The sequence below is a fragment of the Galeopterus variegatus genome, unplaced genomic scaffold (genome assembly GCF_000696425.1).
Source record: "Galeopterus variegatus unplaced genomic scaffold, G_variegatus-3.0.2 Scaffold434, whole genome shotgun sequence".
In the NCBI taxonomy this organism is placed as follows: Eukaryota; Metazoa; Chordata; class Mammalia; order Dermoptera; family Cynocephalidae; genus Galeopterus; species Galeopterus variegatus.
The window spans coordinates 271,954-285,325 of NW_007726545.1; the positions used below are offsets into that span (position 1 = coordinate 271,954).

Consider the following 13,372-nt stretch of genomic DNA (forward strand, 5'->3'; position numbering starts at 1 on the left):
TTTGAAGGTTGGGGAGGATGTGCCAGTAACAAGGAAGTGATTGAAAGTACAAAAAAAAAAGGAATGATAAATAATATAGCACAGGTCCAAAGAAAGTGTGAGAGGGTAGCACCCAGACTAAAGAGAAAGTGCTTAGTCTGAGACAGATAGAGAAACACTTCTTCCCCAAGACAGGATAGAAGGAGCAGAGGAAGAAGTGAAGGTAGACATAAGTTTGTAGGTATGGAACGGCATTTTAAGAAAATTCTCTTCTGATGCTGTAATATTTTTCATTGAAGTTAGAAGCAGAAAACAGAACAGGAGAGGTTGAGAGGTAGTAGAATAACAGTTTTGAAGAAAGAAGGAAAATATTGATGTGCATTGTGGGGAAAGTAAAAGAAAGATATCAGGAACGCTGGGCTGAATTGGCTATTGCTATAAACTCAAGAGGTAATAATATGTTAAGCAAATCTGCAGTGTGAAAAACAGGGACAGAACTACTTAGAACTGCTTAGGAGGACAATTTCCATAAATGTCACCTTGGAAATACCACTTTCCCTATCAGTCTGCCATCTAGACATTTATTCTGTCCTTTAAAACAAGTACCCAAAAGATCTGTGGTCTGAAACAATGTTAGGTAAAGGTCAACCTATAGTACTGTATTAACTTGAAAATAGTTAAAAATATGTTTTCAGGTTTACTGTAACTCGAGCAGTCCATCAGTTCAGAAAGTTCTTTCCACAACTGCTCTGATTTTTCCTGATTTACTAGAGCTTCGTTGTTACTACACTGTGGTCTGGAAATCAGAAAGAACTTCCCTTTGTCTTAACCCATTCAGTATCTTCTTCTTCGTTCTTGTTCTCTATTTCAATCCCTCTGACATGGTTGGCCAATATCTTCTCTTTCATAAGTCTCCTCCCTGGCCTTTATGCCTTCCCGAATCCTCCTGTCAAACGTACCATGCAGTCGTTCTCACTTTTGTTTTGAATCCTAATGACATGAATTATCCTCCTTCCTTCTCTCATGTATCTTTATTGCCATTTTTTTAAAAAATCCCATTAAACCCTATGAAGTTCAGTTGTTTGCAACTTTGATTCTCAGATTAGGTTGGGAAGTTTTTCCTTCTGCCCCTGGTTGTTCCCCATTCTCTGTTATCTCTGATAGCTTATGACCGACTTCTCAAATCAAATAGGTAAAATTTTTGTTAAAATAAAACTGTAGCTATTCTATTTTTCACATGTATTCTCATATATTCAACATATTTTCTCTGCTACTTTTAAAGCATTGTATTACTCTAGCAGGTCAATTAACATGTATTAATTTTTCTGTTAAAAAGAAAAACATTGAAGCCACAGTAGAGAAAGAATCAAAGGTTATAAACAAATAATTCATAAAAGAGAATCAAATACAGCGTTCTTAAATGTAGTTGAAAAGCACAATCTCAACAGAATATAAGAATATAGTCATTTGCCTGCAATAGCAATATTCAGAGATCACACTTGCAGCAGTGAAATCTAAATTAAAAAGGAAAAGAAGAGAGTTTGGGAAAATAGACTTACTACCTGTTCTGGTAATGTTGGCACTTACAAAACACGTTTATTAAATACCAGCTATGTATCAGATGCTGTGCTGGATCAAGATAAATACAGTTTGTGTCACTAACTTATATTCTTTGCTGCACAAGCAAATACATTTCTGTAGGGGGCAGCAAACACTGTGGTAGACACTGGAGAGAGAGAGAAAGGGCACTAACTGAGCCCTAGGGTATTTGTGGGGGCTGGAGGCAGTTGCAGGGGGATCCAGGCCAAGGCGCATCACATGAAAAAATAAAGATACATAAAAGTATAGGTTCTCTGGGGGGAAATTATACTTAGTTTGAATTACTGGAGTTTAAATTTCAAAGGAATGGTGGAAGATAATGCTGGGCATGTTGGCAGGGGCCAGATCCCAGGAGGCCATTTCAACTATGTTAAGGAGTTTGGAATTCATTGATAAGCCATTGGAGGGTTTTATGTAGAGACGTGGCATAGTGACCTCAATTTAAGTGTGTTAGTCCAGGTGTCAATATGGATGATAGATTTTCAGAGGACCAAATTGGAAGCAGAGTGACTAATTAGGTTTAATAATAATCCAGGCAGAAGATGATTGATACATGAAATGAAAGTTGCAGTGGGATTCATCATTAGGGAAATGTAAAATAAATCCACAATATGATACCACTACATAGTAATTAGAATGTCTAAAATCAAAAATAGTGACCATACCCAGTGCTGGCAAAGATGTGGAGCAACTGGAACTCTTATACACCGCTGGTGAGGATGTAAAATGACACATTTTTTGGAAAATAGGTTGGCAGTTTCTTAAGAGGTTAAATATACGTCTGCCACGTGAACCAGCCGTTCCACTCCTAGGTATCCACTCAAGACACATGAAAACATGTATCTGTCCAAAATTTGTACCAGAATGTTCGTACAGCTTCTCTCTGTCATACTCAAAAACTGAAAACAACTCAAGCATCCATCAAAAGGTAAATGGACATACACAAGTTGTGGTATATTCATACAATGGAATACTACTTGACAATAAAAAGCAATAAAATATTAATATATGTACAAAATGGATGACTATCAAAAGAATTACTGAACAAAATAAGGCAGACTAAAAAGAGTCCATCTATAAAGTTATATGGAAAATGCAAACTAATCTATGGGCATAGAAAGCAGATAGAGACTACTCTTGGATGGCATATGTAGGAAGGGACAGGAAGGAGGGATTTCAAAGAAGCATTAGGAAACTTTTGCGGTGATGGATATGTTTATTTTCTAGATTGTGGTGCTGGTTCCATCAGTGTATACTTATCTCAAAACTTGTTAAATTGTGCAATTTAAACATGGGCAAATTATAGTATATCAGTTATAACTGAGTAAAACTCTTTGAAGAAATAGGACAGACATAAGAGTTATTTAGAAGAAGAAATTAGTAAGGCTGGTGATTGATTAGGTGTAAATGGTGAGGAGAAACTCAGGATGACTCCCTAGTTTAGGAGATTGGGTGGGGATCATAGTGTCACCAAATAAAATAAGGAATACTGATTTGTGAGTTAAAAGGTAGTCATTTTGGCTCAGAATATATTTAGTTTAAAGTACTGAAGGAAAATACAGGTGACGGTGTCTCATCTGTTGAATGTGGGTTTTTAGGCAGAAATCAGGTCCTGGCGTACATACTTTTGAGTTATCAACATATTGTAAGTAGATATGAACCTGAGTTTACCCAAATGGCTAAAACCTGAGAAGGGGACAAAGGAAGGGACATTATGAAACATCGACATTTCAGAAGTGTTCAAAGAAATAGACCCTGGGGAAGGAGATTGAAAATGAGAGGTAAGAGAAGCTAGAGAGCTTGGCATTATGGAAGCCAAAAGAAGAAATTTCCTGGAAGGAAGAAAATGCTAACACTATTAAATATGGATTAAGATAAGGACCAAAAGGATTCCGTTGGGTTTGGATATAGGGAGGTCCCTGAGGACTTTAGCAAGATCAAAGTCCACTAAGTCTCCAGCAAAGTGGGTCATTGCTCCTTTTCAGTGACCAGATTAGTTGTTTTACATTAATTATTCTCGACTAGTTTGTAAAAGCACTGTCCTTTGAAATTCAAATACAGTCCCTGGGGGGGGGGGGGCAGCTAACACTATTAAATATGGATTAAGATAAGGACCAAAAGGATTCCGTTGGGTTTGGATATAGGGAGGTCCCTGAGGACTTTAGCAAGATCAAAGTCCACTAAGTCTCCAGCAAAGTGGGTCATTGCTCCTTTTCAGTGACCAGATTAGTTGTTTTACATTAATTATTCTCGACTAGTTTGTAAAAGCACTGTCCTTTGAAATTCAAATACAGTCCCGGGGGGGGGGGGGCACATTTTCCATCTTGCCAGAGTAGATCCAGTTAGCAGAACAGTAGAACAGTCACTAATAGAAGTATGTCATACCCCCCAGGTGCAAGGATATGGAAACAAAGTTCAGAAGGTTTATTTAGATTTTGAATGGATTAAGAGAGAGAAGAAAAATATTACCAAAGTAAAAACCATCAGCTTATAACAACCCAGCACTGATGATAAAATACTTGTTAAGCCCCTACTCTATTATGTAATACAACCCTTATTTCCCTGCTTACCCATAAATGATGTCTGAATTCATCAACTCTAATATTTTGTGTGAGTAGTTTACTTTCTTATTCTGTAAGGGAAAGAAATAGGGAAAGAAATTTATAGCATTTCCATAGCAAACCAACTTCATTGCTATCACTCAGGAAGGACAGAGTAGAGCCTTCCTTTAAGTCAGTTAAAATATTCCATCCTACATCTCTCCACCAGACCTAACTCCTGGGCCAGTGAATTTCAATTCAATTGTGTTGCTGCTCTTTAATCAGTTTTTCTTAGAATGATTTCTAAAAATGTATATATTCACTCAGGGATAAGAAGGAAAACCACCTCCAGTCACGGGCTTGCCTGTGATAGAAAGGCAGAATCTCATTTTCAGACACCATTAAAATACCCACCAGGTCTGCAGAAAGAGACTATTTTTATGTTCCAGTCAACAGCCCCATATGAAAATGTCTTTACTGATCTAGATAAAAAGGAATATGTATGAAAAAGTCTTGGAAATAATTTTATAAATCTATTTTCGTTTAGCCACCAGCCCAGTCAAGGAGATACATGTTTATAAAGCTAATTAAGTGTATGAATGTAATTAAATATGTGTATGAAGGTAATTAAATTTTAAAACCTTAACTTGCTAAATATTTTTTAATATGACAATTTTTTTAGATGTTCTGTTTGTTTTTACAAAGTCTACTTTGAGGATTGGCAGTATCAGTAGATTTGGGTATTTGATTTTGGTCATCTTTGATAAGGCAATTATGTTTGATTTTATTGAAGATACATCTTTTCGGAATGGTAGGGCTATAGACTACAATGGAATTTTGGAATTTGATATTTCTCTGTTTTCCAAAAAACATCAATTCTAAAAGATGATGAGTTGAGGGAAAATAATAATGTTCTATAATCAAATACATTTAGGAAATACTTCTTGCTTTATGTCCCTCTGTTGAAGCATTGCATTGCATATTAGCACGTTGAAGGATCTGGGCAGCCATAAAAGTAAGATATATGTTTAACTTTGTTTAACCCAGTGTTTGTCATATTTATTTGAACCAGAAACATCCAAGATACTAGCGTTCCAAAGGATAAACATTTAGAAATGTTCTTATAATCCATTGGTTCAAATGTTTATTTTCAAACCCTTGTGAGTTTAGATCCTACATCAGGCAAAGATTTAGAGGCCAAATCTATCATGTTAGTGAACTGATGTCACACTATGCATCAAGAATCCAAAATATATGAAGTAGTTAAAGGCTGAGTGAGTCTAAGCAATATTATTGTGAGAAAGCACATAATTCAGAAAGTGCCGTTTTGACCTTTAATAATGAGGGAGGAAAATCAGTGAGATAAGGAGTTCCTGTCTGCTTTCTAAGCAATGCAATTTAAACAGAGAATTCTCTTCTTTCCTTTCTCCTTTCTGTTTCTAAATCCTTATTCTTATCAGATAAGAAATACCTTGAGAGACCCTAGAGAAAAGCCATGGGCATGAGGACTGCAACTCTCACAACACTCAGCATTCCAGTCTAAAATGTAATTTGCAGTGGACCCAGGTCCCATCATCTGGCAGAACCAAACATCCCCATTTCTCTGCTTCCACGTACCACTATATCATACTATGGAGTAACACTTTGCGTAAATCCCAGTAGTTCTGTGGATACTGAAATTTATGAAAAGAGCCACAGATTCACATTATTAATTAATTATCTGATTCCTAGTTAGATATCTATCTTTACATTTAATTATTTTACTTTGTTTTCTAACTACTTATCTATATTATAGAAAATTTTGTTAGATGGTTCTTTGATGTTCTTCTAAACTTCTTTCTTTAATCTTCATTGGTTTTCCTTCCTTGGTGTTCAAGTTGTTATTTTCATGCTGTTTTGTGGGTAGTTTAACAATGTATTTTATTGATGTTATTGTTTCTGCAGTTATTATATGGCTGAGTACAAATGCTTGAGAAAGCCAATGTTAATTTGAGGGTTAAATGAAATTGTTCTTGAAGTCACAGTGATGATATAGACATGGTTGATATTGCTCAAATAAAATGTTAAACTTTCTATCTCTTTACAGCCAACATATCAATTGTAGATATAGATACTAACCAGGAGGAGAACATAGCAACTTCATCTCCTGGAAACAACTTTGGTCTTGACTTGAAAGCAGATGACAAAATATATTTTGGTGGCCTGCCAACGCTGAGAAACCTGAGGTAATTTAGTGTATATTTAAAGCCAAGGATTAAGTTTTAATTAAATGGCCACTATGCTCACTAGAGTTCTGAAGTTTAATTACAATGGGAATGTCATATAACCTTTAGTTGCAGAAAGGCCTAATCAAAAAAAAAAATCATGTTTGTGCTAGAACAACACCAGGATTTAGAAACGAAAGGATTAATTTGACATCTTAGTTGAGGAGATGGATTAGAATCACTGTTTCCCTTATATGCACCTGCTAAAAAGAATTATGAAAGTAATTAAATTTGGAAGCCAGAGTTGAATGTGGATCTTGTAATTGCTGATCTCCTTGCACATTCACTGGAGATAATGGTGCTCTGACAGTGCTTAGTGTTCTAAAAATTAGTCAGTGTTCCAGGATACTGTGAGTATAACCTATTTAATTGCTAAGCATTAGCATCATAATGGTGTATTGGAGCTTCCCATATGCCTAATACTAGAACTATATTACTTATTCTCATGCTCATGCGAACATTTTTTTTAAATTTCACATATGCTTTTTATCTAGCAGGATGGGGAGACATATTTAGCTCATAGTTTAGTTTAAAAAATTAAGTAACTAAAAAATATCAAAAAATATTTTATGTGGTACTTAATTTACTGCTTATTATAAAATGCAAATAAAACCTATAGTAAAACCTATAAATAAACCTATAGTAAATAAATAAATATAAATTTATACATAAGACCTATAGTAAATAAAACCTATAATGCTTAATAAATGTTAATTGAATTTAATTAGATTGGGATGAATTGATTTGTTTAAACCATAGGAGTTTATGTACAAATACTGATTACCATGTTTTTAATTTTTTGTTTTGTTTTATTTAATTAGTTTGGTAGTTGTTAATGGATATGAAAGTCCTGTCTAAGTGCTGCTACTCTAAAAAGACAGATTACCTTTGGAGAAATCTCAGAATAGCTAAAAAGTATACTGGTCAGGTATTTCCATGTTTCCCAAGTGAGCAGTGGAATGTCAGGCTTGTTTTATGACATTTAGCATGCAGACAGGTTTCCTCTTCTCCCCAAATCTAAACTCGTAGGCCAGGCAGCTGTCTTAATTACCAGTCTTTCAAGGGTATAAGTGGAAAAGCTTCATGGTGCAAATCAACTGCCTCTGCATTCATCTACATTATCATGTATTTGTGTTAGGAATATAGATTAAAAATGTGAAGTCAGAAAAATCATTGCGAGTCAAATGTATTTGAATGATGACATAGTTATTACTTGGAAATCCACTGATAGTCACTCAACAAATGTTTGTTGAGCATCTATTATGTGCCAAGCATTAGACTAAGTACTAGGGATCCAGCAGTTGTTCAAGTCTAAGATTTACCTTAGGAGATCATTAAATATATTCTACTGAGTGAATTAAATATAGCCAAAATAAGGCTAGCCAAATCTGGCTTCATTTATTCTAGTGATGACTTTAATTATTGTAAAGTGATTTTTAGGAACTCTCTACAAGATAGTTTTACTATCTTAAAAACTATCTATAGTTTTTAGGAACTATTTCTTAGTTGGTTTGGAGACTATATACCTAGTGAATCTTTACCACTAAAATGTTTTCACTCTCACAGGATAGCATTTCATAATTATAATATTGCTATGGTATGGCACATGATTTCAAAACAATCTTTAGACATGTATGTGTGATTGGTAAAGAAACAAAGAGTTCATAGTAACCTGTTATTTTGCGCATAGATAGGATCTCAACGTAAGATCAAAGATGTGGCAAATATAAATTAGTTTTACATATACTGTTAAGCTGAAGCTCTTTAAAAGGCAATATTTGTAAGCTGTTCATGAATGCTACAAAATAGAGACATTTGTGCATTTTCCAGTTCATCGGATTGACAAAAATAAGTACTTTACTTTATATTTCAAAATTAAAATTTTCCGAGAGAATAGTGTGGGAAATGGTTATGCCTGGATTCTAATTTCACTGCAGACAAGGGTGTATGTCTGGTTTTTGATCTGTCAGTTTTTTTGCATTTGTTGATCCTTTCCTTTGTAGATCCCTGTGAGATAATTTTTAAGATTTATGATTAAAGTCTATTTTTTTACAAAGTGAAAATGCAATTATAAGTAAATTGTTTCTGATTTTGTTTTTTTTCTCTTCCCTTTGACCTAGTATGAAAGCAAGGTAAAATTTAAATTTATGCATGCTTTCTTCCTGTGCATGGGTTGGGCAAATGTGGCTTCTTAGATACAGCAGCAGTGCAGAAGCAGAGTGACACCTGTGCAGCTTGATTCACAGTACATTCATGAGCAAGTCCTTCATTCTGAGAGAGCTCTCATGCTGCCCTTCGCTAACAAAGATGTTGCTGCTTACCTCCATCAACTGGGCTGTGATTTGCGTTGTTTCACCAGCGGTGGTGATAGATTTGCTCCACTTACTTGTTCAACCATCCATGCACAGTGCCCCCTGGTGACCAGCAGCACGCGCTCAAAAGGCAGCTGCTCAAATTTATGGGCACAGCCAACATTTGGCGAACAGAGCAAAGCGGTCTCTTGGATTGAACCCTGAACTCTGGCCTCCCTAGTATCATGCTGTTTGCTGAACAATCAACCTGTGCTCCCAATTGCTTACCACTGCCTTGTTGCTTTTTGCAGGCCTGCAAATATGCAAACGTTTACACGGCCTTTGCACCTCTTGTCGAACTGCTTATTTATTGCCGTGTTTATTTAAAATTAGCTATGGAGCCAGATGAAAGGAATCTCTGGAAATACTATATTTACAACAAGTGAAAAAGTTTGCAGATGGTTTCCCTAGCTTCTTAGGAGCATTTTATTTCTTACTTTCAGACAGGCATTAGCATGAAAACTGTGAGCAGCAGGCCTCTGTAAGTGGCTGATCAAACCCCAGAGATGTGCAGGGCTGGCACAATCGGGCTAGAGCTAAAACCTGGTGTTTTGGCATTTCACAGCCTAACAGTGCCAAATTTCTAGGAAGGAGATAATGAAGCTGAACTGATAAAAAAAAAAAAAATTAAAGCACAGACCATACTTTTAATACCAGAGGCTGAAATATGTAGAAATAAATGTGGGGAAAAAATAAACCAAGTTCTTTTTTCATGATATGTTTATGAGACAGTTGGGCTAAGCTTGCTGAGATGGTAAAAGGCAAAGGCTGGCTTTCAGTGGAAATATATGCTAATAAGACTCTGGGGTGGCACAGTGTAGCTGGTAATTTTGCCTTTGAGTGGTGACCCTGGGGAAACAGAGACCTGTGGTTATCTTAGGAGTCTGATTACCATGTGTAATTACTTATCCCCTGTGATTTTCATAATGTTGAGCTTGCTAAATCATTATGTTTTGGAATTTCTTTTGTATTTCCATGCAACAATGAACTTGTAGGAATGATTTACTTTATTAACAACACCTCTGAAAAAATTGTGATAAATCGGTCTTCCCCTAAAGGAAAATATGGAAGCAAGTGAACACTGAAAATGAAATTCATCCATTCCCTTTGCTTTATGTAAGAAGAATATAAACAAGATACTCATCCTCTAGTTGGGCATGTTCTTCACAATAACCAACTGACTGAACAGAAGGAGAAAACCTTGGAAACGAGAAAATGATCAAAAAAAAAAAAAAGAAGTTTTGGGGCTGGGGAGAAACAGAATATGAAATAAATCACCTGATATACACTGCCAGGGTCTGATTTGCTTTTCCACCTGTTTTTCCTCATGCCATGTGTTTCTTATTAAGAAAAAAGGAATACTTGGCATCGTGAGACAATGAGGAGAGAATTAATTATTGCCCTATCAAGTACAATATTTTGGCTTCTATTGGACAGTTTTCATAGCTGCTTATTAACTCCACATAAAGAAGAATTACCTTTTTAACCCCATACACCTTCGCTGCTGAATATAATAGCCACAAACCACAGTAGTTATTTAATTGTAAATTAAATATAATTAATTAACAATAACTATTCAGTTCCTTATTGGCACAAGCTACATTTTAAATCCCAATAGCCACATATGGCTGGTAACAATTGATTTGGGCAGTGCAGAACAAAACATAGCCATTATCTCAGAAAGTTCTATTACACAGCACTCTTCTAGACGAAAGAAGTACCATCATCATTGACACCCTGCCAGCTTGTGTTTATTGAACATTTACTGTGTGTTGTGCTATTTATTAATTTATCCAAACTTCACAACTCAGTAATGTCAAACACTGTTATTATTATTATACCCATTTCACATATAAAGACACTGAGTCTTGAGGGAGTCAAACCACTTATGTAGCGTCACATCATGAACCAGAGCAACATGCTGGACTCAAGAGCAAAAACTTCATTTTCTAATCTGCTGGCATGTTTGCACCATTTTAAGAAGTAGTGAGCAAAAGGTAAACTTCAAGTATAGCTTAGGTATAGAAGCCATTTTTCAACCTTACTGGGAAAATAAAATGTATGTTTTTTGCATTTGGTTGTTTTATTTTGTTGTTGTAATATAGAATACAGACTTTGGGGTCAATCTATAAATGCAGTTTTAAAATATCTTGTTTTAGACTATGTAATTAAAGTAAAATGTTTCTTGGACTTTATTTTACTTACAAGCTTTAAACAGATGTATAATATTATCTTATTCTTCAGGTACCCCCCCCCCCAAAAAAAGGGCTGAATGAAAGAAATATTTTCTTTTCAAAATGAACATTTCCAGATATTTTTTTCTAAATTTTGAGCAAGATTATTTAAACTTTTTGATATGTAGTTTGGTTATGCTACCTACACAAGTATCTGCTGTTTGGTGGTAAAAAAGAAACACACATTAACAAGGAGTCGGTTAATTCCTGTACCTTGTGTTTAAATGCTGTGGGTGGGATTATTCTGAAAGAGGATAAGAGCTACATAAAGACTCCATCTGTAGGATGGTGTTTACATGCACTTAAGCCAGGCAGGAGGTAACGGCAACCAAGTTCTCTGGGTACCTGTGCGCACAGGTTGACAGACACGCACCGCCTGTGTGTCTGTGTGCTCCATGTGGCTTCCTTCCACTAGTCAGAGACTCCACTGCCATCACCCTAATGATACTGGTTTTGTTTTCCATTTGACTACTTAACAGGCCAGAAGTAAATCTGAAGAAATATTCCGGCTGCCTCAAAGATATTGAAATTTCAAGAACTCCATACAATATACTCAGTAGCCCTGATTATGTTGGTGTTACCAAAGGATGTTCTCTGGAGGTGAGTCTGTTTCTAAAGGCTCCTAAAAACATTCATCTCAGATTTCACTTATTGTGGATGTTCTTACAGGGACCGGTCCTTTGTTAATATGTCTTAGATTCTACTGACCCTAGTCTTAGCTATATGTAAATGATAAAGCAAGATTGAAGCATTTTATATATTACCATGAAGAAAATAATGTGATGAAGATCCAAATTTCTGATGAAATTTTTCAAATGTATAGCGTTTCTTAGCATGTATCTTTTTTTTTTTCCTTTTTGTCTTTTTTACTGACCGGTAACGGGATCGCAACCCTCGGTGTCGCGCTCGCACCGCGCTCAGCCAGTGAGCGGGAACCGGTCTCCACATGGGATCCGAACCCTCGGTGGGAGCGCCGCCGCGCTCCCAAGCTCAGTGTTGCTCCCGCACCTCGCTCAGCCAGTGAGCGGGAACCGGTCTGTATGTGGGATCTGAACCCCCGGCGGGAGCGCTGCCGCGCTCCCAAGAGGCGCACTCTCCAGTGCGCCACCGGGCCGGCCCCTTAGCATGTATCTTTAATATTAACCTCTTTTTTCTTTCTCTCTTTCCTTCCAACACTACATTTCCCTTTTCCTCATCTATTTCAAATTTATTTTACCGTTTTGTATTTTTTATATAGCTTTATTAGCAACCTTAATTTTTTTTCTGGAATGCATTGGAGTGTACACAAATAGCAAGTAGTAATTTATAACATAACCATTAGTGCATAGCATCTTGTATACAGCTTTGAAGTCTAGCTCTCTTGTCTCTGAAATAACATAGACTGTGACCTGAGGCATCTTATTCTGCAAAGACTTGAGACTTGTGTTTGACATAACTACAAAGTTCCCTGTTTGCTGATATCCTCAGTATCTCTTCTTTGTTGCTAAAGCAGCTCAGCAGCCACCTGATTCCACCTGATTATTTTGCACTGACTCTTCAAATGGGACTAACCCACATGTGAGAAAGACCCAGGCCATAGCTCTGCACTATTGAAATACCTATAAGCAAGAGCCAATGTTCAACAGCAAATATTAGTAATGATTTTATGGGAACTCAATAGTGATGAGCTTGTTTTAAAAAAGAAAATGTTAAATACATTTTACTTCCAAAATTTTAACTACCCTGCTATGATGTAATTATTCATTTTGGCTTCTTCCTCCAATTATAATTATCTTAAAGAATTCTGGAAATGAAAAACAGGGAAATTAAGGGAGAATGGGGAAGAAAGAAAAAGGGAATTCCCTGTCTGAGTGATAAGGTGTAAAGACTGGAACAGAACTTTCTGGGTCTTCATTGTTTATAGCTAACTACACGCTCCAGTTTGGAACTGGTCATATACACCTATCCTGAGGAGCTTGGGAACAAGGAAAAAGAAAGTCCATAGAGAATTAAAACTCTAAGGATTCATATCAGCTTCTTAAAGAAAGTTTTACTGAGAGTTAAAGCCTAACTCTCATCTACATTCAAGAGATATACACATGAGGATAGAAAACTGTCCAGAAAATGCATATCCTCTATGATTGAAAATTATACTTTTTTTAACAAGTGCCTTTACAAGGCACTTTTTAGTACCAGGAATTTTGCAACTAAAATATGAAGCATAAATTTGCTGTGGATAAATATTGAAAAGTCTGCACAGTAACTTTATCTGAACTATCTAAAACTCCATGATTTGAAAAGTGGAACAGAAAATAGATTATACATTTTACCAACTTTCGTGTCATTTAACTGGGCTTGAAACACTGTGGGGAAAAAATAGCCTACATTACAAGACTCATTGCTTTTACTCCAGCAAAATCTGGGAC

At 36.1% G+C, this 13,372-nt stretch overlaps 1 protein-coding gene across 1 annotated transcript in view; it reads left to right on the forward strand.

The window, feature by feature from the left end:
* The window catches only part of LAMA2 (laminin, alpha 2), a 310,853-nt gene that overhangs the window by 264,828 nt on the left and 32,653 nt on the right, over positions 1-13,372 (forward strand). The window contains exons 43-45 of the mRNA XM_008568714.1: positions 6,205-6,343; positions 8,503-8,514; positions 11,447-11,567. Of these exons, the coding sequence (XP_008566936.1) occupies positions 6,205-6,343; positions 8,503-8,514; positions 11,447-11,567 (272 nt within the window). The remainder of the gene's footprint in view (positions 1-6,204; positions 6,344-8,502; positions 8,515-11,446; positions 11,568-13,372) is intronic.